The sequence below is a fragment of the Barbus barbus genome (genome assembly GCF_936440315.1).
Source record: "Barbus barbus genome assembly, chromosome: 20".
In the NCBI taxonomy this organism is placed as follows: domain Eukaryota; kingdom Metazoa; phylum Chordata; class Actinopteri; order Cypriniformes; family Cyprinidae; genus Barbus; species Barbus barbus.
Genome location: NC_136748.1, coordinates 6563915 through 6585315, shown reverse-complemented (window position 1 = coordinate 6585315; position 21401 = coordinate 6563915). Strand labels below are relative to the sequence as shown.

The window sequence follows — 21401 nt, the reverse complement described above, 5'->3', positions numbered from 1 at the left end:
GTTTGTCAAGCTCACTCAACCATGGAGGGCAGCATTTAGACATCTGTCAGACAAACCATTCATTTCACTCAAACAATAACTGGACCCTGCATTTGAGATATAAAGTAACTGCATATGTGCAGGAAAGGATTAGTTAGTAAGGATTAATAATGAAAAACTAACACGAATCTTGGCCAAATGTAGCACAACATATTAACATAGCAGCTGTCGTATATAATTAAATAAAATAAGGCTGGATGTGGATTATTTCAAGTTTACAACTTGAGGCAATAATGCTGATAAGTCTTGCTATTTTGTGGTTAAAAACAGATCTGATTTTTAAAAACTAAAGCAAAATGATCTTTTAGCAGCTAACTTGAATAATCTCCCATATTGTTTTTCCATCAACACCTCCCATTCCACTTGACCAAACACACACACACACACACACACACAGTGCTCTCCGAGAGTCATATGGCCCTCCAGCCATCTTCATTCGGCTCTTCTCTCTCTGTTCTCGCCTTTTTGCTCTTTCTGTAATCTGGCCTGTATATTTGAACACCTGAAGACAAAACTACTAGGTTTACTTGTCCTACTTTGCTCTTTCATTCACTCGCAGATTCACTCTATTGGGCTTTTGTTTAAAGTGAGGGAGGGGGGCTGACATCTGTCATCCTCTCTTTCTCTCTGGAGGTGGCGGGCACAAAGCCCTGGAGCACATGGAGTTGTCTGAGTAAGTATAGTTGTGTGCATTTGTCCTGCATTGTTTTCAAACTCAGCCATTGAGTCAACAAGAACTGTTGGCCTGAAACAGTATTCTGAAGAGATTTTACATCAGAATCAAGATGGTCTTTGGAATTTTAAGAACTATCTTTAACAGTGACTGGTCCTAAGGTCTTTTTGATGGTTATATGCAGTCAATTCCCCTCAAAATCATAAGGGTTTCCTAGCAGAGTAACCAGAGTTTCCCATACTTTTGGAGAAACAAAAAGAGTCCACATAGTTCCGCCTTAATAGAAAAGTATCTATTGTTTTATCATTTAAAATCTAAACTTCTGCAAAATGTTCTGCTTAACTTACTACTTTTTCTAATGCAATAATATTTACACATTTTTTAAGTGTGACTTGGTCTCTAAATACCTTTTTATAATTTTTTGTGTGAAAAAATACAAACATTTTAAATCTTTTAAACTATGAACAATTGCCAACTGTCCTATGAATTTATGCTTGACGTAAACATCAGCAAGTTGCGAAACATGATGTAAACGTAAACACTATCACTTCTCGTGCAATTTTTCACAACGCGCTTGCATCACGCTTCACAGTGTACTAATTTTTGTCATTATGAATATTTTTCTCACACGCACTTATCGCTTCGCATCATTCGTTTTAATGTTTTTTGAAGCATTCATTTTGAGGGTTCCTTCTATCTGCATTATACAGGCTTGGATTGTTTTTCTAAAAATCTCAGTTTGTGTTGCAAAAAAGAAAGAAAGTCCAATACATTTAGGTGGAATATCCCTTTAAACTGATCCACATCCATTTCTTGCTGCAATATGTGATTATCACATGCCATTATACTATTAGGACCATTTTTAAGTGACTAGGAATAATTTCTTCCACATTCTTATCAACCTTTGTACCTTCCTCTGATTTTAAGGGAAGGTTGAGCATATAGGGTTAAGACTACTACTATTTATAGAATATGATGCTCAGGGACCAACAAAAGATGGTAATGTCATCTCTTGCAACATCACAAAGTTTCTTATTGGAGAAGTAAGAACTTCAGGATAAAATGAGTGTCTCTTACCTGCTGCATTTTCTCCAGGTCCAAGCTGGGGCGACCTGGTTCCCCTGTGTAAGCGGGCCGGTGCCGCCAGTAAGGCATGGAAGGTTGTTCAAAGTGGCTGAGAATGATAGGCCGGACAGAAAGGCGAGCAGGGGTGTGGGAAAGCTTGAGAGCTCGAGGAGGAGAGGAGCTGAAGAGAACAGGGCTGGGAGATGTGGCGCTCAAGCGAGGTCCAGCCGACGATTCATTTGGCCCACACAGGTCCTTCACCTCCTCGTCACTAGAGGCGCTGCTCATGTCTCCATGTCTGTGCCACTTTCGACCTCCCTCGGCCCCAGTGGCGCCTGCGATGCGCTCCAGCTCCTCTTCAGAACTGTGATGGTCCAAGACTGGGTCCAAGAGTAAACGGAAACGGCGTAGGTGGGCGGGAGAAAGAATGCCTTGATTGTGCTGCTGGTTAGTAGCTAGAGGAGTCAAGGCGCAGTTTCGTCGACGCTCTGCAAGGGGTGTAAAATAGCAGAAGAATGTCATTTAGCAAAATATAAACATGAAATTGCTAGAGGGGGTTAGTTGCTAGTCTGAATTAATACTGAACTGCAGTATCAATCTGCATCATGAGGTGGATCACCTAAACTCCACTGTCTTCACTTCTTTGGTAGATGCCATATTGAGTCACTGCTCAGTTGAATTAAGTTCAAACTGTGATTTTCATTGCTTGTACCGGCTGTACTCTCTGCCAGCAAAGAACAAAGTATGATTAAAATGCACATGTGGTCCTTCTATAGACGCCAAATAAAGTTTATGCCTTGGGGTTTATAACCTACAAGATCAAAGTGTATGTACAGTATGTGACAGAGTATCGGGTTCAACTAATAACTATTTTGATACTCATTTAATCTGCTGATTATTTGTCAGAATAAGACTCTACTCTAACTCCATTACTTTTCTTCTAATGCTGATTCCATGTATGTACACACTTTTTAGTTTTTTTTAGTTGCATAGCATTAACAATTTTAATTTTGTTTCATTTAGAAAAAGTTTGATGCTAATGATTGATGCTCAACTTCTGTTGCGGTCAGTTTGACTGATATGCATATTGAACATTAATTTAATTAATTTAAATTTAATTTAACATAAATTAAAATTCTCTCATTATTTACTCTTAAAACATTAGTATTTTTCTTACACATACACACACCTATCGTTTCACTTCAGATCAACTGTAAAGTTATCGTATGTTGTCATGCTCATTTTGCATGGTTTTTGAAGTGTCAACTTTGAGGGACCCTCCACTTGAATTTTATGGACTCACAGAGATGAATTATTTTTCTAAAAATCTCATTTTGTCATTCACTTAAGAAAGAAAGTCATGTACATCTGGGACAGGATGAGGGTGAGTAAATGATGAGAGAAATTTCATTTTTGGGTGGAGTATCCTTTTAATGATGACAACACTTTAGTAACTTACTAAACCAGGTTTAGTAACAAACCCTTGCTTTTAGTATATATAATATTATACATTGTCAGTTCGTTGTTAAAGCCTTGTATGCATGTGACAAAACGCACATACCTCTATCAATCTGTGCTAGCTCTTGGTTTTCGCCTTCTGAGTCTTCACTCTCCCCCCCTTCCTCACTGCCATGGTAGGAAATCTGTTTCAAAAGCAAAGCAAAGGTCAGACAATCCTGAATAACCACGATACAAACAAGAATACTCATACTGTCGTGTCCCACAGCTCACACAAGCAAATGGAAAGTGTTTTTTCATGCATCCGTATTCCAGTTTAATAGCATAAAAGTATTGCTTACCATTTGCTATATCACAACAAGACAGTGATTAACACTTGGGCAACTTCTTATGAAACCTTCTAATATTAAAAAGGTAGTAAGTGCTGACTGTTTCTTGCAAACAATCCAACCTAAACAAAGAGATTATTAATTTACTCAGAAGCTTCTTGCAATTTCTAAAGAAAACGAGTGTGACGATTACCCATGCAGAAGTTGCCTTCAATATGCAAGAGCTATGTGGGTGGTTGGCAGAGCAATGCTATGAGGTTGCTAAGGTATTGAGTGTTTTTAGCATGTTATTCTTCGGTTGCTAGCATGTTCAGAGTGGCCCAAGTCTATTCCCTTGATATGCAAGTCTGAGATTTTTATTTTTTTTTGGCCCGTTTTGTCATTTGCCTGCTGAAAACCCGAAGACTAATTTTTTAAAACTGTAATAGAACACCTTAATAATCTACATGAATCATGCCACACATAGCACAAATAATGTGATATATCAAAGTTTAATACCCAGTATGCGCAATATTTTCAGTAATGCTTGGCTTAGAAATCAGCACTAACCATTCACAGATCTACACCTCAACTGAAATGAGAGGTGTGATTAGATTAGAATGTGTGATAAAATGGAAAAGGCACACCCAAAACCACAACACCAATTGCTATGACAGCTTAGTTGTGTCCCACTGTAAATTCATTTAGACTAGATTATTTTAACAGAAAAACTGATTAAAAGTCTATCAGCAAATGAGAGAATGGAACAGAGAGAAAACCCAACAGACTGCAGCAGTAAAGAGTTAAGTAACACAGTGCACGGTAATTACCTTGTCCAAGCCCAGCTAACCAGCTGCCATCTGTTCTCAAGTACACACACACACACACACCCCACTTCTCTTCTCATCTCTTTCGCCTTTCACTAAGCAAACAGTGAGAGAAACTGAATGACTCAAATGTGTCACTCTTTCTCACATGCACTATAGGATCTCACAGCAGCTCAGGGCCCCCAAAAGAGCCATTTCCACTCAGTGAAATCCAGTCTGTCTCAAATCTCAAAATCACCACAAATTACCATTCCTCACCACCAAAACCCCTGCCAGACACTGTCTTCAGTTGTAAGAAGCAATACTCTAGGCTTTCATTTAGTATTACATACTTATAACCTACTGCCCATTAGTAGTTTTAGGGGTGATATCCATACAAATAAATACAGAGTGAATGCCCTTATTGTTCCATGTATGTACAGAATACACAAGTCAATCCCAATAGGAGAAAAAATTGGCTGTTTAGTTTGGTTTTGTTGCAACCAGAACTTTCCTGGAATGAGTTTGGTTGTATAAATATCATGCCTGAAAATTCTGTTTGTACAGAATCGAATTACGAGTATTGCACACTGAGAAGGGAGAAGGAACACCAATATTCATCTGCAGTATAAAATGCATTTTTAAAAATTGATTAGTGGGTTAGTACAGGAAACCCATTCATAGCTAGGCTGGTTTACTGTAATAACAACTGTTCGGATATGGTTTTTTTTTTTGCGATATATGGTTACAAAAGCGCAGTCCTTTAATAAGGAATTCATATTCAACAAATAAAAAGGCTAAATAATGTACTGTATTTTCAAATCTATTATTGAAGTTGTTGGATTTGTTATTTTTTGGTAGTGGAAACCAAACAAGATATCCTCCTATACTTTCAAGAGAAACCCCAACAATTTTCGTTGGAAAACTGTAACTGACCACCATTCTCACAAGTCTGTGAAAAGGCAACAAAAAGGTTACTCAGTGTACACCAACTATTTATATTTGGGGAAAAAAGAAAAAAAAAAAACTGGTTAGGACACATTGTGAGTCTACAACTTAATAGTTGTATTAATAGAGTCATACAGCATAATAGACTGCAAGTGTTTTCATGCTATGATAAAAGAGCTAGACCAATGTATGCTATTCCCTAAAGTAATTTCCTACCGAGGTGCCTATTGTCAAAACTAAAACTATTTATATGGCTCAGGCAGAGGCCTTCTTAAGAAATGAGAATGAGAAACAATTGTGTAAAGATCGTAATATCAAAGTTCTGAATGATAATGCATCTAAAACGAGTAATAATATTGTATTGTGACATAGATATTGATATAATATCTCCATGTCCTTGCAGATTCTTTCTCCTACTGCAAGGTTGTATTGCCACAACAAAAGAGCGATCACTGCAACAAACCCACTGGAACAACCCCCCAAAAAAGCATGAAAAGCTCATAAACAACACCAGAACACGTGTTTCTGAATGTAAATATATACAAATAGACTTCTTTTGGGTATAAATGCACAGTCAGCCTGTCAATACTGAAAAATCAACCTTGACACTGTGATCTTGCATCACTCTGAAGGAGTTTACTTTGTGATAATGACCAAATGTTTATTAATGGTTTGGTTATGCAAGCCGTTTTACCATTCCAATAAAGCAAATATGACTATGAACTGAAAAGCATAGCCTCAACCGTACACACTGGCCTCCTTGTGTCGAAGCTCTCTCAAATAGGCAGAGGGTGACACAATACCAGCGCTGCAAGATGCTGGCAAGTGACCTTGGCTTAATGGTGGCAGCCAATCAATAGATCCTGGGAGCGTTCTTATACATCCAGCCTCGTTTCAACTCGCTTCAGTGTCAAGAGAGAAAACACTACTGATACTAAGTCGACTTCTGGTTCTTTGCCTGCACTGAAAAGCTCTGATAGGATCTCATGGGTGTAGACAAAACGCTGCTCAAAAAGGAAAAAGCAATTCCAGTAGTGCACAACAGAAAAAAACAGGCTCTATGTATACTCTCAGTCAGAAGGTAACGTCTTTTAAGGTAGCCTAAATAGTGATCTGACATTTTATTTTGGCTAGTAATGGAACCCTACAAACACACAGCGGAGTGACTGAACTAAATACTGCAGCACTGCATGAGGCCTGTTTCCCAGGGAACCGCCCCCAGATGGGATGACAACATCTTCACAGGGGATTATGGGATGCATGTGTTTAAGTGAAGCTATGTTAACAGAGCTATTGTCAAAATCATCAGCATCAGGGTCAAATTACCCATCAAGCTATTCACTATGGTTTTGGACCGAAATGAAAGTACAGACTGTTTTTTCTCAAATAATTGTTTAGGCAGTATCAAAATGTGGTTCAAAGGAGGCCAATGCTCACATACCACTGGCTTTGAAGATTGAAGATACATGAGATAGCCAGCAAATTGCCTCATACTACGACAGTATGTTTAAAATACCTTTAAAAGCTATTCAAAGTATGATTCTGAATTTAAAAGAAGTAGGTTTGAATGAATGTCTCTCATCCATTACATCGCTTTCACCAAGTTCTAACCTTAAGGATTAGGATAAGAGTAGGATGTTTATGAAAGTCATTAACTTTAAAATTAGATTTTAAAGAAAAGAAAAGATTTCAGTTCTCCATCATGGTCACTATTTAACTTTGCCTCAATGGTATAAATGAAAACTTCAACAGGCAGCACATCCATACAGCGACTGGTTATTTATCTGAATAACTGACATACAAATTTAGTAGGGCAGGTGAACCACACAGGAATGTGTCTGTGCTTGAATGATTTTCTTTGTAACTTTATTTGATAAGAGCACCACAGTGCAGGGCCACATTTTTGTTCGGGGTGGCATGAAGTTGGTAAACGGCCATTTGTAGCAGTTCTTTTCAATGTACATGTTGAAAGATAAGTATGTTAAATCAAACCAACATTAACATAAATGCATGCCTTTCTGCAGGGGAGTTGTACTCATGTAGGTGTGAATCACCTACATGAGTACAACTTGACGTTTGACGGTTTCCAGCCCAGCCCGTTCCCTCTGCATTTGCATGTCTTAAGCAATGGACCTGAACTGATTTGTTTACACATGGATTATGCCTCTCCTTCATCTCTGGAAATACATAATTTTTATCAATATGAAGAAAAACTAGGAAAAAAATCAAATATTAATAATTTAAAATATGACAGTGCCATGGTGATGCATTACATGATACTTAAGTAGCAATTTATAATCAAAATGGAATTGTATATAAATAATTACAATTACAATAATAACTGTAGCAGAAATAAATTGCCAAAAACTAATCTGTTCGTCCAGCGAACATTCAGTGTAAATTCATATCAACTCTAAGAGAGGATATTTTCTTGGCCACAGAAAATACTTTCCTAAGTATTAATACATTAGAGCACGTAGTAAGGATAAAAAATCATAAAGGGACATTAATTTGCAAGGCAGAATCAGAAACTCATGTAATTTGTGCACAAGAGTTTTATTAACTAAACACTAAGCAAACTAGTCTAACAAATAAACAAAGAAACATACAATCCCTCATACATGGGGAAAGGGCAAATGAGAGTTGATGGATGAAACCATCAGGAAAACCAGAGAACGCAGTTATGGAAAGAGTCATTTAACCATCTGAGTAAAACCATCAACGCAGTTTATAACGGGGTCTATAACTTATACTAAAACTCTGTTTCGTTTAGTTAAATGTACGATATTTGCATTGCCTTGGTTGTGACGAGTGTCTGGAATGCAGTCTCAGATGAAAGTCTTAATGGTTTCATGGTTTTAGACTCCTGTAAAGGATTAGCCCTTATTTTATTTAGCTGTTGGGGAATCTATTCTTAAGATTCAATATTGATATTTACATGGTTAATCGATATTAATCAAAACGTCCAATTTATACCTTGTTAACGATACCTCATTAATGACTTGTCCAGCAAGCATTAAAATCAGCACGTTATCTCTTAACAATTTTGTTTATCTTATTCGCGGCCAACGATAAAACAAACCAAATAGTACTTTATAAAAATTCATGAGCGTAGGTAACGCTCTTTATCCCTTTTAAAATGGGGAGAAACGCGAGGTTACGGGAATGTCACTTTCGTGGAGATCTGGTGTTTTGCTTAGTTCGGACGTCGGCTGTAAAACCGTCTTCCCTGTAGATAACATCATTGAATTACTGCGTTAATGGTCAGGGAATCAGGGAGGGTTTGTGCCGGAGTCTCTCCAAATGACAAGGTCTTGTCCTGTTTCTGGTTGAATTATGCTTAAGTGATAAGAAACAACCTTGAAGTCCTGTTTTAAATACATTCCAGATTTTTCCACACATATGCCCCTTTGTTTTGGGGGTCTCGTGAGGCGTTAGGGAGAGCAGAGCAAGATGCTTGAGTGCGGTGCTGGTCGTTAATTAACTTTATGATCACAGATAGTGAAAGTATTTTCTTTCATCCGGAATATTGCCGTCCTGTTACTAGACCTGTGTATGTGTTCTTGTTTTCGACCAAGCTCTACACTCCAGGGTTGAAGAGTGATGAATTCCAAAGATGTTCTGAGGTAGAAATTTTCTTCCCAGGTAGAAAGTGAAAAAGAGCTAGGAAAGAAATCTGCTGAGGTCCGAGGAGCTTTGGTTGAATGGAAAGTCAAGGCCACAAGGCCTGGCACAAAACTTAAGGGTCCAGAAGAGTTCTAGCTCGCATCCTCCTAGGATCTAACAGAACCGCAGACTGGCACGGGTCACCGATGTGAGAGCTTTATCTGTTATAGAGGTCACACCTCTGAGGTGTCAAAGAGCCAATGGTGTCCTGAATTTTTGGAGGGAAAGTTTTACGATTCTTTGTCTCTGAACATGGTAATTTGCATAGGTAATTCAGCTGGGTTAATGCACAAACTACTAAAGATTCTTAGGAAACTAATATGTTGCATAGGTATCAACATGTAACATTCACTGTCAATTACATCATCCGAAGACGAATTGATAGAGACCAAACATGATACAGTTAAAGTGATATTAACTAGTGATCTATCATAAGCATGCATAAAACAGTATACAATACACAAAAACATATACAAGAACAGTAACAATATACACAATGACCTGAAGATATGTGTGTTCATTCAAAGAAAGGTTTTTTCTATTAATTAATTAGAGAAGTGTAAGGAATGGTCTGAACGCACACACAGCTAACACCAGACTTCTTGACGCCGCATAGACGGCCCTCCCCCTAAACCTCCTGAGACCAGAAAAACATATATTTTGGGTTTTCGAGAGCCCTTGTCATGTGGAGGAACCCCACATAGAAACCCCCCCCCTGACTTCATGCAGTAAATTCAAGGACATATCGCAAAGGATGACGGTTTTACGGTCGACTCGAAATAAAGACAATTTCCAGACTTTCCAAACCAAAGACTTTTACGACCCTGCATATCACGCACATTCCAAGGAAACGCGCCTTTTTTGTGCAGCTGTATCTAACAAAGAGAACCACACCTTTGAATTAGAAACGAGTTTTAAAAGGGAACAAAGTATACTCGTTTCTGCTACGGAAACAAATTATACTCGAATACAAAAGCAATATAGACAATATAGTTACAACCTGTGTGAAGAATGTTTTTCTCTGTTTATAAGCTTGTTGCGTTATTTTAAACCTATGAGTGTCGTAATCTTCCAGAATGTATAAGTTACCTGATCACTAGATGTTTAAGTTCACCTGCTATTTGTGTCGTTTAGAATTTGAGGATCTGTTTATCAATGTATTTAACCCAGTAATATCCTCTGTGGTCACGTGTATTTTTGGTGCATATCAAAATATAAGTGTTTGGTTTCTTTAGAAAGCTAACCTTATGAAGAATATTATGGTTGAATGAAAATGATCCGCTTTATCAACCCGTGGTTACAATAACGGATAGAAACTTGCTTTCAATAATTTGTTTTATGTGATGAATAACTGACCAGATAATGTATGCAAAACACGCAGCTACGCAGGGCGGGGCTCCGCCCACAGAGACGCTTGCGATTGGATCACGCGCCCAAAAAGGCGGACCCCAAATCGACTCGTTAAAACGGATGTACAACCATGAAAGTTGGAGTTGGAGTTGAAAACAACAGGAGGCCACGCACGCCTGCGAGTCTCTCGTTCTGCTCACGCTGCAGGCGCTTCAGGCCTCGAACATCACGGCGAAGCAAAGCAACTAACACCAAGACTGCAAACGACCAAAGAACTTTAACATTAAACTTCTAAGACCTGAATCGCCTTCCTGAAAGCACGACTAACCACTGAAGAGCAACCGCGTCACACGACCAATCCGCACGCGATCCGTCTCAAGCTGAGCAAAGGACGGACTTCACCTTTGAAGAAAGCCTGAACTGAGTTCGATCGAAACAACGCAAAAGACAAAGTAAGGCAAAATCTCTTTACTGACTGAAACCGGGATTCCTCTCTGTTGCTGTTTAAATATAGCATGGTTCTGTCTATAAGTTTCCTCAGGTCGAAAAGCTAGCATTAAAACCTAAGTCTCTCTCTCTTCAGATATAAACAACTCGCTCCCATTTGTGTGTATGTTAAATTGTCTGTTAATGTTGTGTTAGAATAGTGAATAAAACTTTGACTTTATTAACACTTTAACCTTCAACCCCATTTAGGGCCTCGCAGGTGAAAATAACCTACCTGAATTAAAATGGTAACAGTTTGTGACAAAGTGTGCTTACACAAACAAATTAGGTATCTTTGGAAAGAAGAGACTCTGGGCTTTACTATCTATCATCCAGAGTTGATAATGCTCAAAAAGATAAAAAGTTATAGACACTGACGTGCCTTGAAAAATATTTTTCCACACTGAATGTTTTTTTATTTCATATACAAATACATGAAATAAGTCCTGGAGCAATCCAGAAAAGTAATGGATCGAAAGCCATGTGTCTCATCAGTTCATATTTCAAATTTGAAGAAGATACCATGAAAAATGAGATTCCTGCAATATTTTTTCTGAAACTATTTATAGTCCCCCCACCCCCCTGTTTGAGGAAAAATAACCACCAAATGGATTGCAGAATTATACAAGCTATTTTAGTCATTATACATGTTCCTGCATAGTTTTTCAATTATAAAATAATAGACAGATTTATTTGAGCACTAAAAAATACAAAAATAATTATTTGAGTAATAAAAAAGGAAAAAAAATAGAAAAAAATGCTTTGTATATAGTATGTATACTGAAGTATTCTTCGTTATTCGTTATTACAATGATAAATATCACTGCCAGACGTGAAGTGATATTGCCAGACATGGTCATAGAGTCAGTAAACACACGCTGATGTGCTTCCATTCAGATTATAATCAAACAGATGGGCCATATAATCAATAATAGCTGATCAATGAATCACAATGATAGCCGTCATAGAGTCGCTAATAAACACGCTGATGTGCATCCATACAGATTATAATCATGCAGACACGGCCACATTCCCCACACAATACACACACACACATATAAAAAATGTAGAAGAAAAAAAAAACAGTTTTTTATGGATAAAGCAGATCGCTAAGTTATGCCCCGCTCAGATGACAGCGTGCGTCACAGAAGCGTCACTGCCGGCAGGAGGGAGCGCCAAATTCAAATAATCTATATTCCGCTTTTCTGAGACTTTTTTTTCCGTAGACGGTCTCATTATGTTTGTAAGACCGTATTCTACAAAATCGTTTTGTTTTTTTACCACCAAGACGCTGTTTTTGAGCGTAATTTATTCCATAACGGACGCGAACAATAACTCTCTGAAGAAATGAAACGTAAACAAAGGAATATTCATCCTTATTACAACGTTATTGTTTCGCTGGACTAAAAGTGCTCGCTGGGATGTTTTTCTGTGGACCCTTACCTCTCTAACTAAACTGGGATTTCAGCAGTGGACGCGTTTGTGGCTCGTTATTACAATGATAAAGGTACGTACGGCTTTTTTACTCTGCGTGTTTGGATGTGTACTGCTTACACAAATGTAGCAAATTTGTGCCACTCATTCCTTATAAGCTTTCCATCGAAAAACAGCGATCTGTCGTCGATGCTTGAGGCTTAGACCCTCAGAATGATATAGAGTTTGACAAGATTAACTTTGTCCCGTTTCATTTATTCTATTAGAAAACAATGACACATGCAAACAAAGAGCGTTCAGTGCGAGGTCGCTCTGGTGCAGGCTAACAGGTTAAGAAATCTTTGTCTGTGTTATGTGATTTAACATGTCGTAACTATTTGCCAAAAAGATCGCGTTTTACCTACGCTCAGGAGCTAAAAAAGCTAACTCAATTTAACTATTTGATTTATTTTAATCGTTGGCCACGAATGAAATAAACAACGTGTTAAAAAAATAATAGTGCTGTTATTAATGCTTGCTGGACAAGTCGTTAACAAGGCATAAGTTGTACATTCTGATTAATGACAATTAATCATATGAAGATCAACTCTTAAGAGTGATTCCCTAAAAGCTAAATAATAAAATAAATATATTTTTGTAGGATTCATTTCCTACAGAAGAGTCCATTTTTATGGCATAATGTCTCTTTCCTAAGGGGATAGAGGAATGCTCTGCCCGCATTCCTTTGAGCAATAAAACTAGTGTCATCAGATCGGTTGCCATGGAACCGGGGGCCTGAAGTCATTGACAGACATACTAGCACCCAGTATGTGTATTGGGTGAGGGGTCTGTGACTATTTGTTATTCTAATAACTAATTGATTTGTTAAATCAAATGCAATATTGTGTGTCTGATTGGTCCAAATGCTACATCATTTCCCCTTTCGAACGTTTTTGTCGGTCCAATAGACAACAGCAAGCAACGTTAAAGATGCAGCACAATCAAACACGCACCTGCCACCCACGGCTGGGAGACAGTGGTGGCTCTCTGGCTGTTGGTTGCCTCCAGGAGTGGTTGTGGTGCCGTGGATGCTGTAAGGTGGTATGCTGTGGCAAGGTGTGGGTCCTCGAGCTTGTGCAGCAGGTGTCAAGGCAGTGTCACCTGTCATCCTAAAGTGAGTTGGTCCGGGTCAGATGGTTGTTGATGTTGTTAGCCAGTACCATCTGTGGTACCCGCGGTGTGGAACAGCCGGGTTAGACTCTCACTGGTGAGAGTTCAGGTGGTTCCAGGGGTCACAGGGAATTGTTATGGAGACTTTGTAGTGTGAAGAGAGTTTCAGACTGACCTAGTGATGATGGCAGGAGGGCAGCAGGTGGTTGTTAGCCCTCTGTTCTGCTGGAACGTCACCAGAAGTCTGATGTTTGTGGTGTCGCTTTGCTCTTGTGGCGGCACCGACTTGAGCTTGCCTGAGTTGTGTTGGTAGAGGTTTCGCTGGTTGGCATGTGGGCCCGATGCTCGATCCAACGTTGTCTGGCTGCTTCTGGGGTGTCGACTGGTTTTAAAAGGGATGCTCCTCCCTTGGAGGGGTCTGATGCTGTGCTGCGTCAGGCAATGAATCAGAAGTTTGTCCTTCGCAGTACTCCTCAGTTGAGTTTTGTTCAAGGAGCTCTTTTGCTAGAGTCAGCAGCTCCTGTAACTCAGAAGTAGGCTGTCCGGCTGTCCTTGTGCGGCATCCGTTTGGCACCAGTGTGAAGGGTGTGGAGGAGGATGTTGTGGGGGACTGTCGTTGAACATGCCGTGGTGTTTGCAAGATGAGTATGGCCTTTCCCATGGTTTCTGCCAGTGGTTGGTCTGGGACCTGGGTCGGTTGCCATGGTGACGGCTCTGTCCTCCGCTGGCTGGTGGCTTTCTGTAGAAGGGCCTTGCATTGTGGCAATGCTGGGTGCCTTCAGGTGCCTGCTTTGGATTCTGGGTTGTGCAGTTCAGAATCATACCCCTTTTCCACCAAGGCAGTTCCAGTGCTGGTTCGGAGCCAGAGCCTAGTTTCAAACCGGTTCTTTGTTTTTCGACACCCAAAGCACCAGCTCTGAACCAGGAAAAGTGGTTCGTAAGTAGCACCAAAACATTGCTGGGCTAGAAGGAAGAACCGCTTGGGGCTGGGTTTACCGTGACCAACAAGACGGACAGAAGCTTGGACCGCCATATTTGAAATAGCAGCTAAACGCGAACACGTTTGATTCGCCGTGTTTGGATGATGATGTAGGTTCGCAAAGCCATGAACATCAATAGCAATGCAACGTCCGCCATTGCTGATAGTTTGTTTAGGCTTGTTCGGGATGGATCAGCGCTGCGCAGACCGTTCGGTGCGAGGCATCGGGGTGCTGCGGGAGCGACTGGAAAGCAGACAGCTCTTTATGCTTTTGGATCGCTCTCGTGGTGCTTTACTGTGTTGTGTGCCGATCGATCGATCGGTCTGTGCTGATGCACCTCGAACAAGCCTGTTGTGCCGCGCTCGTGAACCAAAACATGAAACGTATTGTGACGTAAGACCTGGCTCTGTATTGGCTCTCTAGCCTGTGGAAAAGCAACCGGTTCTTAAAGGGCTCGCCAGTCGAACCAACTAAGAACCGGCTATAGCACTGGCTTTGAACTAGCACCTGGTTCCAGCTGGTGGAAAGGGGGTATCAGTGGGGTCTTATAAACTCCTTTCGTAGAGGCCTTGTGCTTGTTAAAGGCCTTCTGTTATTCAGGCTCGCCTGAATAAACCCCTTTTTTCTGCAGCTGCACAGGTTTTCAGGAGGCTGACTTGTGAAATGTCAAACAGAAGGCTTTGGCTCCCCCCCTTCATATCTGTGTACAGGAGTGAGGGGATTTGCACTGCTGGCTGTGTGATGTGCAGCAGGGTACCTTTTCCTTGAGTCCATGCGCAGTGGATGGGACTGTTTCAGTTCTCTCTGAACTATGTCAAGCTCCTCTTTAATGTTGCAGAATTGCTGAGTCAGAGTTTGGACTTAGGCTCTGGCTGCATGCAGATGGCCTTCTAAGGCCTTAGTTCTGGTGTCCCTCTCATTAAGTTCCATATACGCTGTTTTTAACAGTGTCTTTGTGTGAAGCAATTCTCTTTCCAGGTCCTGTCTGGTGGCTTTTTCACGCTGCGCTTGGTGTCCAGCAGCTGTTAGAGCCTCCTGAAGACTGGTGATTTCCTTCCGTTGCGCCATTCTGTAATGTTCTTTGCATTCGTTCTGTGCCTTCTCTCGCTGAGTGGGTGTCAGTTCCTGGTAGAACTCTGTGACTTGCAGGTTCAGTTAATTTACCTCCTGTCTGAGGCCCTTGAGAGTGTGGGCCAGGGATATCATGATGCTAGTCAGCTCCTGGTGGTTCAGGCTGGGTGTCAGGTGCCCACTTGTGTCGCAGTCTCGCTGTTCCTTTCTCTGCCATTGCAGGTCAGTGGCTGCTTTGGGCTGAAGGATGTCCAGGCAGTGCTCTGCCGGGTTTTCAGGTGGTCCTGGTGAGCTGGCAGGGCTGGATGTCTGTGGAATGTCTGAGAAACACTGGCACACTTGGAGGAACAACAGAGAGTGAAAGGCCGAAGGCAAGTGCAAGTACGTACAGAGGCGTTAGGCTATCTGTATGGGGAACGGCTCTGTAGGCCGTGTAAGGTGTGAATAGCTGGTGAGGGGCAGCTAGTGAGGTAGGGTGCTAAGAACACAAGTACAGGGTTTGAGTAACTTTGTTTGACGGCTATACGGGTGGTCAAACTATTACTCAAAGCACTGATGATGCACAGGTTTGGTCACTATGAAGGTATCAAATAAACAAAACTGAAATAAAATCAGTAAGAGACAGAGGGAGAAAGAAGGGCTTTCCTTATTTAGTTTAAGCTAGGAGATATGACTAAGCAGTTGTCACTTGTTCAAAGGAATGTAGCTGGGTCATAAAACTTAGGGAGACTGTTGGATACGTTAGCAGGGACCCATCAACCACCTCAAGGTAAACAAACAGAAACAATAGGAAGTGTTTCTAGTCTGCTCAGGGGCCTGGTGTAAGGAGGGTAATAGAAGAGACAGGAATTAGGCTACTAATAACCTGTACAGCTCATTAAGGGGACAACAGTTTCTAGAACTGCTCTAATCCTGTAGAGGGAGGATGTCAAATAACTAAAATAAGGTAAAGGTCAAATGAAAATGTCCTAATAGCTTTGGGAGACTAAAAGGAATAAAAAATTATTTTAAAAAATAAACAAATTTCATTTAATTAAAGGTAAATGAATGAAAACAAAATCAAAGAGAGGTAGAAAAAAGTAAAAATAAAAATAACAAATAGAACCAACATATGTGAGGAGGGGCGTACCTGAATCTAACAGAAGGTGATAGCACAAACAGGAAATGAAACCAAGAGTGAGGGGGAGAGAGAGAGAGAGAGAGAGAGAGGGGGGAGTGGTTCAGACGCTACACTTTACACTCGCAGTGTCAGTTAGTTGGATGCTAACAGCTAACAGTTGAAGTAAAGGGCTTAGTTATCTTATATGCCTGCTCGGCTGCTAAAGAGTTAGCTTTGGCTACACTCAGTTGTTTGTTTACACAAGGGTCTGTGACTCGTGTGCTGTTATCAGACTGAACCGGAAGAGGCTGCTCTCAACTCCAGGGGTCAGACGTTGCTAAGAGACCGATGCGAGCTTACAACAAGCGCAAGTGGAGCAGGACTTGCTCTGCTGTAAACATGCATGGGCACTCACGCGCAGTCAGTTATGATGCATCGCATACAACTTCTTTCACAAATCAAAACAGCACATTCACTTCACAGACAATGGCAATTACTAGTTAGCTAGGCTAGAATTCCAGTCATATAATGGACCATTGACACGCTATCTACAATCTCAATTAGGAGTGTCAATGGTCCATTTGAGAGATAGGTGGCGGTAATGCACTTATAAGTCTGCGATCCGCCGTAAAGCAAGAAGACGACGTGTCATGTGCTGGCTGTTGTGAACGCACTCAGGCCAGTTGGACAGTGCGGTGGATCAGAGGTAAATAAAGATATAAATACTGTTCAGTTTCTTGGACAGACTGTCATGAGCTGCAGGGTTTAATTTGGTTTTGTCTGCGTATGTTTTTTGTTTGTTTGTTTTTTTCTCTCTCAAAGCCCTGAAGTCCCATTGACTGCCATTATATGACTGACAGACTGCAACGGTTTGAGTTAAAAATCTTTGTTTGTGTTCTACTGAAGAAACAGTCACCTACATCTTGGATGCCCTTGGGGTAAGCAAATGTACATCAAATTTTCATTTTTGGGAGCATTTAGGAATGCTTTCCTTGGCTTTGAATTCAATAATCCCTTATTGTAGAGAAGTATAGGATTTAAAACTATGATTTAATACATAAAGTGTTTTTGGAATCCCTGACAGGCGGGTTATCTGGTTTAAAGTTGATCCCAGACATTTCCTGCAGAATAAACCAGCACAACCCGTTTGCATTAACATATGCAACAAAATTGTGGGAAGTCGTGGCCTAATGGTTAGAGAGTCGGACCCGTAATTCTAAGGTTGCTGGTTCGAATCTCGGGCCTGCAGGGATTGTAGGTGGGGGGAGTGAATGCCCAGGGCTCTCTCCACCCTCAGTACCACGACTGAGGTGCCCTTGAACCCCCAACTGCTCCCCGGGCGCCGCAGCATAAATGGCTGCCCACTGCTCCAGGTGTGTGTTCACGGTGTGTGTGTGTTCACTGCTGTGTGTGTGCACTTTGGATGGGTTAAATGCAGAGCACAAATTCCGAGTATGGGTCACTTGGCCATACGTCACGTCACTTTCACTTTCAAAACAGCATTTGCATGAGGGTTTGATGCGGACCACAATGCACTGCTCTTGCAGGCAGAGCTATTTGCATAGTTTATGGTTTACTCTCTGTATCCTCCGGCCCTGTTTGAGCTCATAAATTGTAGGGCTGTCAATGTGTTTGTATATGTAACATTATCAGCTGCCCTGTAGCCTAAGGGTCTACAGTATCATCCTGCAAAGCAGTCTGGGAACGAGAGAGGCAGGGAGCCACTGCTGTCATGGCCTTCTGGATTAGCATTGGCTATTCTCATTTGAATGTGTGGGTAGATTAGGGTCAGTGATGATTACAAGCTTTGGAGAGGGTGTGTGTGAATATGATATCAGCTCAGAAAGCTGTTGGCGCACAAATGAGCTGTTACTGTGATAATGCTCAAAGGTCAATGACATAACAGTCTTAGCATCATTATGAGGGCACCTAGGCATGTCCTAAAACAGAAAAAACAATGAACATTCCAGCACAATGAAGTAACAATGCTGTAAATTCCATCCATCATGTGTCCTGGAACACGTCAATAGGTCCTGATTTTGCAGTGGCCCGTAATGAGAGGTGCTCTGATTGGTTACTGTTGACCTTTATTACAGCTTCTAAAGGTGAAATGTGTCATTTTAATAAAATACTTTCACCTATCACAGCATAAAATGCTGAGAAAACGACAAGCAACCATTTGTAAACCAAAAAACATGTGGTACGTGGCTCTATCAAAACAAACCAGACGACTATTTTAAGTTTTGGCAAATTGGTGTCTAAATCCTAAGAATTCCAACAATGTCATTTGTACGTTTTCATATGATCTGCATATGCCCCAGTCACAGTTATGTTTAGGTTTGAGGTTAGGGTTGGGCATTCATGCTTAAAAAAAAGTTTAGTGCTGCTCGATTAATCAAAATGAAATCGCAATCGCGATTAGGCAAAAGCTGTGATTGTCATGTGCATCTTGTCAGTGAAGCAAGGTTCTGTGATCAATAGTAAATCTCCATCCGAAGGCCAGAGTGCGCTCTCGCGCAGAAACTCCAAATACGCCCCGCAGAAGAAATCCAGGAAATACCAATAGCTGCAGCTGAATAAACAGAAGATTTAACTGCTTTCATTGATTCAACGTGACTAATAAACACAGGACTACGACAATATATGATTTATCTGAGTTCTTATTATAATTATTATTAGTATAAATGTATTAAAATAATGCAATGCTAATCGACATAGCCTGTATCACTGCTTAGAATACTATGATATATGTTGCGTGCCTTATTCTGTGTAAGAAGCCACATCATCTCAAAGAAAGATTTATTTCAAACACTCGACTGATGTTATGAAGTGAGTTTGGAGTAAAAACATGTTAATAAATGTGGTATTAAATTGGTCTGCGATTATGATCGCGATATTGTGTAGCTTGTCAGTAAACAACGGCTCTGTGTATTAAATGCTGCTCCATCTGAAAGCATGTGATTGAGATTTACTACTGATCACAGAACCGGCTTTACTGCCATGATGCGCATGATAATTGCATTGGATTGATTGAGCAGCCCTAGTTTATATACAAAGTCATATGAAATTGCCACCTCGTAAAATAGTTATGTTTAACCGTGAGATCAGGTTGGATCAGCCCAACACAGCATTATTGGCTCAAGCAATGGAGAGAATTTGGGGTGGGACTATCTTTTTGTATCAGGAAAAAAAGAGTGCTAACTGTTCATTGATATCTTGACAAGGTCACCTGGAAGTGATGTGACAAAGCTATTAACGCATAACCAGAAATTGCTCCAAATCAACTAAATGAACGTTATAGCTCAACTGTCTTAACCAAAGAATTAATCGGTGTCAGGAAAAATATAAGCGTCACATTTCTGATTATGAATCCCACATGTATTTGTCTGCTAGGCTTCTACTGCTTCTATTCCAAGTGCATTGCTGTAAACACATTTTTTATTTATCTTCATAAACAAGGTATTTCCTATGGTAATCAGCAGCAGTCCAGAGATGTCTCAGATAGATATTAAAATATATTTCACCCAGAAAATATGCAAGCGTTACTTTGAATGACATAATGAGTAGTATAGTAAATAAGTAGGGGACCCGTGGAGACCAGAACTTGCCCTAAATTGCCCTTGTGGACTACACTGTTGGGTGGTAGTCCACCATGATGTCCGCAACTGTGCATTCATCAGAAAAGAATGCAGTGCAGCAAAAAAGATGGTGCTTCTGATCACCCTTCTGAATTATCAAATGACAAATGGGACGACACCCTACAGCCTCTTGGACTTCACAAGGTTTGGAACAGGGCCCGATTCTCTCACTATGCACCAAAAATGTTAAAACCATGAAAACCTCTTAATGTTGATAGCTAAATTAATGGTCCTGGCCCGTTTTCCTTCACGGTCCTCAAAGAGAGTCCCTCTGAGGGTTTTAATGATGTCTGTGATGTCAACGCAGAATGCTGTGTAGTGGGCGGTAGGTGAGAGTTGCATACTGGGCGTCAACGTGTGTCACAGCCATGAGTTCTAGCTACGCCATCTGCTAAACAATTTAGGATGGTGATTGGTCCTGTAATCATGGCCAGTCTGTGTGTTTGTGAGCACATCTACTATCATGCATGTCCCAGAGACAGCAAATGACTAAGTGTAACCATTGTAACGCACCACCCAGCTCCTTCCGTACTGCTTAAAATTAAACACTCATATGCATGCAGACATACGAGAGTCTCATAAAGCAATAGTACATTAAAATAACTTTATGACCGTTCCTCTTAAAAAGTTAAAGGGGACCATCAAAAACTTGAGGTTGTGGGCAATATACAATATGCATGCACCTGTAACACATTTTATTCTAATGTCTATTTTGGAGTTAGCTCATTTTAGAACACAAAAATGCTTCTTAGAGCTCAGGGCAGGCTTTAGATTTCACATGAAAGATGTCTGCTTGCCCTCAGTTGATTGACATTTTCATTACATCAGCCAAACTTAAAAGGATAGTTGAAAAATGAGCATTTACCCACCTTCATGTCAATCCAAAGCTGCAGAACTTTCTTATGCGGAAATATTTTGAAGAATGCTGGGAACCAAACAATATTGGAGCCCACTGATTTTCAATGTACGGACAAATAGATATTTCTCAGTATATCTTATATGTGTCCCTGGACCACAAAACCAGTCTTAAGTAGCACAGGTATATTTGTAGCAATAGCATATAGTGCATGGGTCATAATCATCTATTTTTTTAATGCCAAAAATCATTAGGATATTAAGTAAAGATCTTGTTCCTTGAAGATATTATGTCATTTTTCTACCGTAAATATCAAAACTTAATTTCTGATTAGTAATATGCATTGCTTGGACAACTTTAAAGGCGATTTTCTCA

The 21401-nt window shown here is 40.5% G+C and overlaps 1 protein-coding gene across 1 annotated transcript in view; it reads right to left on the bottom strand.

Moving 5' to 3' along the window:
- Nucleotides 1-21401, bottom strand: part of LOC306885940 (uncharacterized protein) — a 45142-nt gene that overhangs the window by 17517 nt on the left and 6224 nt on the right. The window contains exons 3-4 of the mRNA XM_079442767.1: nucleotides 3339-3420; nucleotides 1790-2265 (exon numbers count right to left, since the gene is read on the bottom strand). Coding sequence (XP_079298893.1) covers nucleotides 1790-2265; nucleotides 3339-3420 — 558 coding nt within the window. The remainder of the gene's footprint in view (nucleotides 1-1789; nucleotides 2266-3338; nucleotides 3421-21401) is intronic.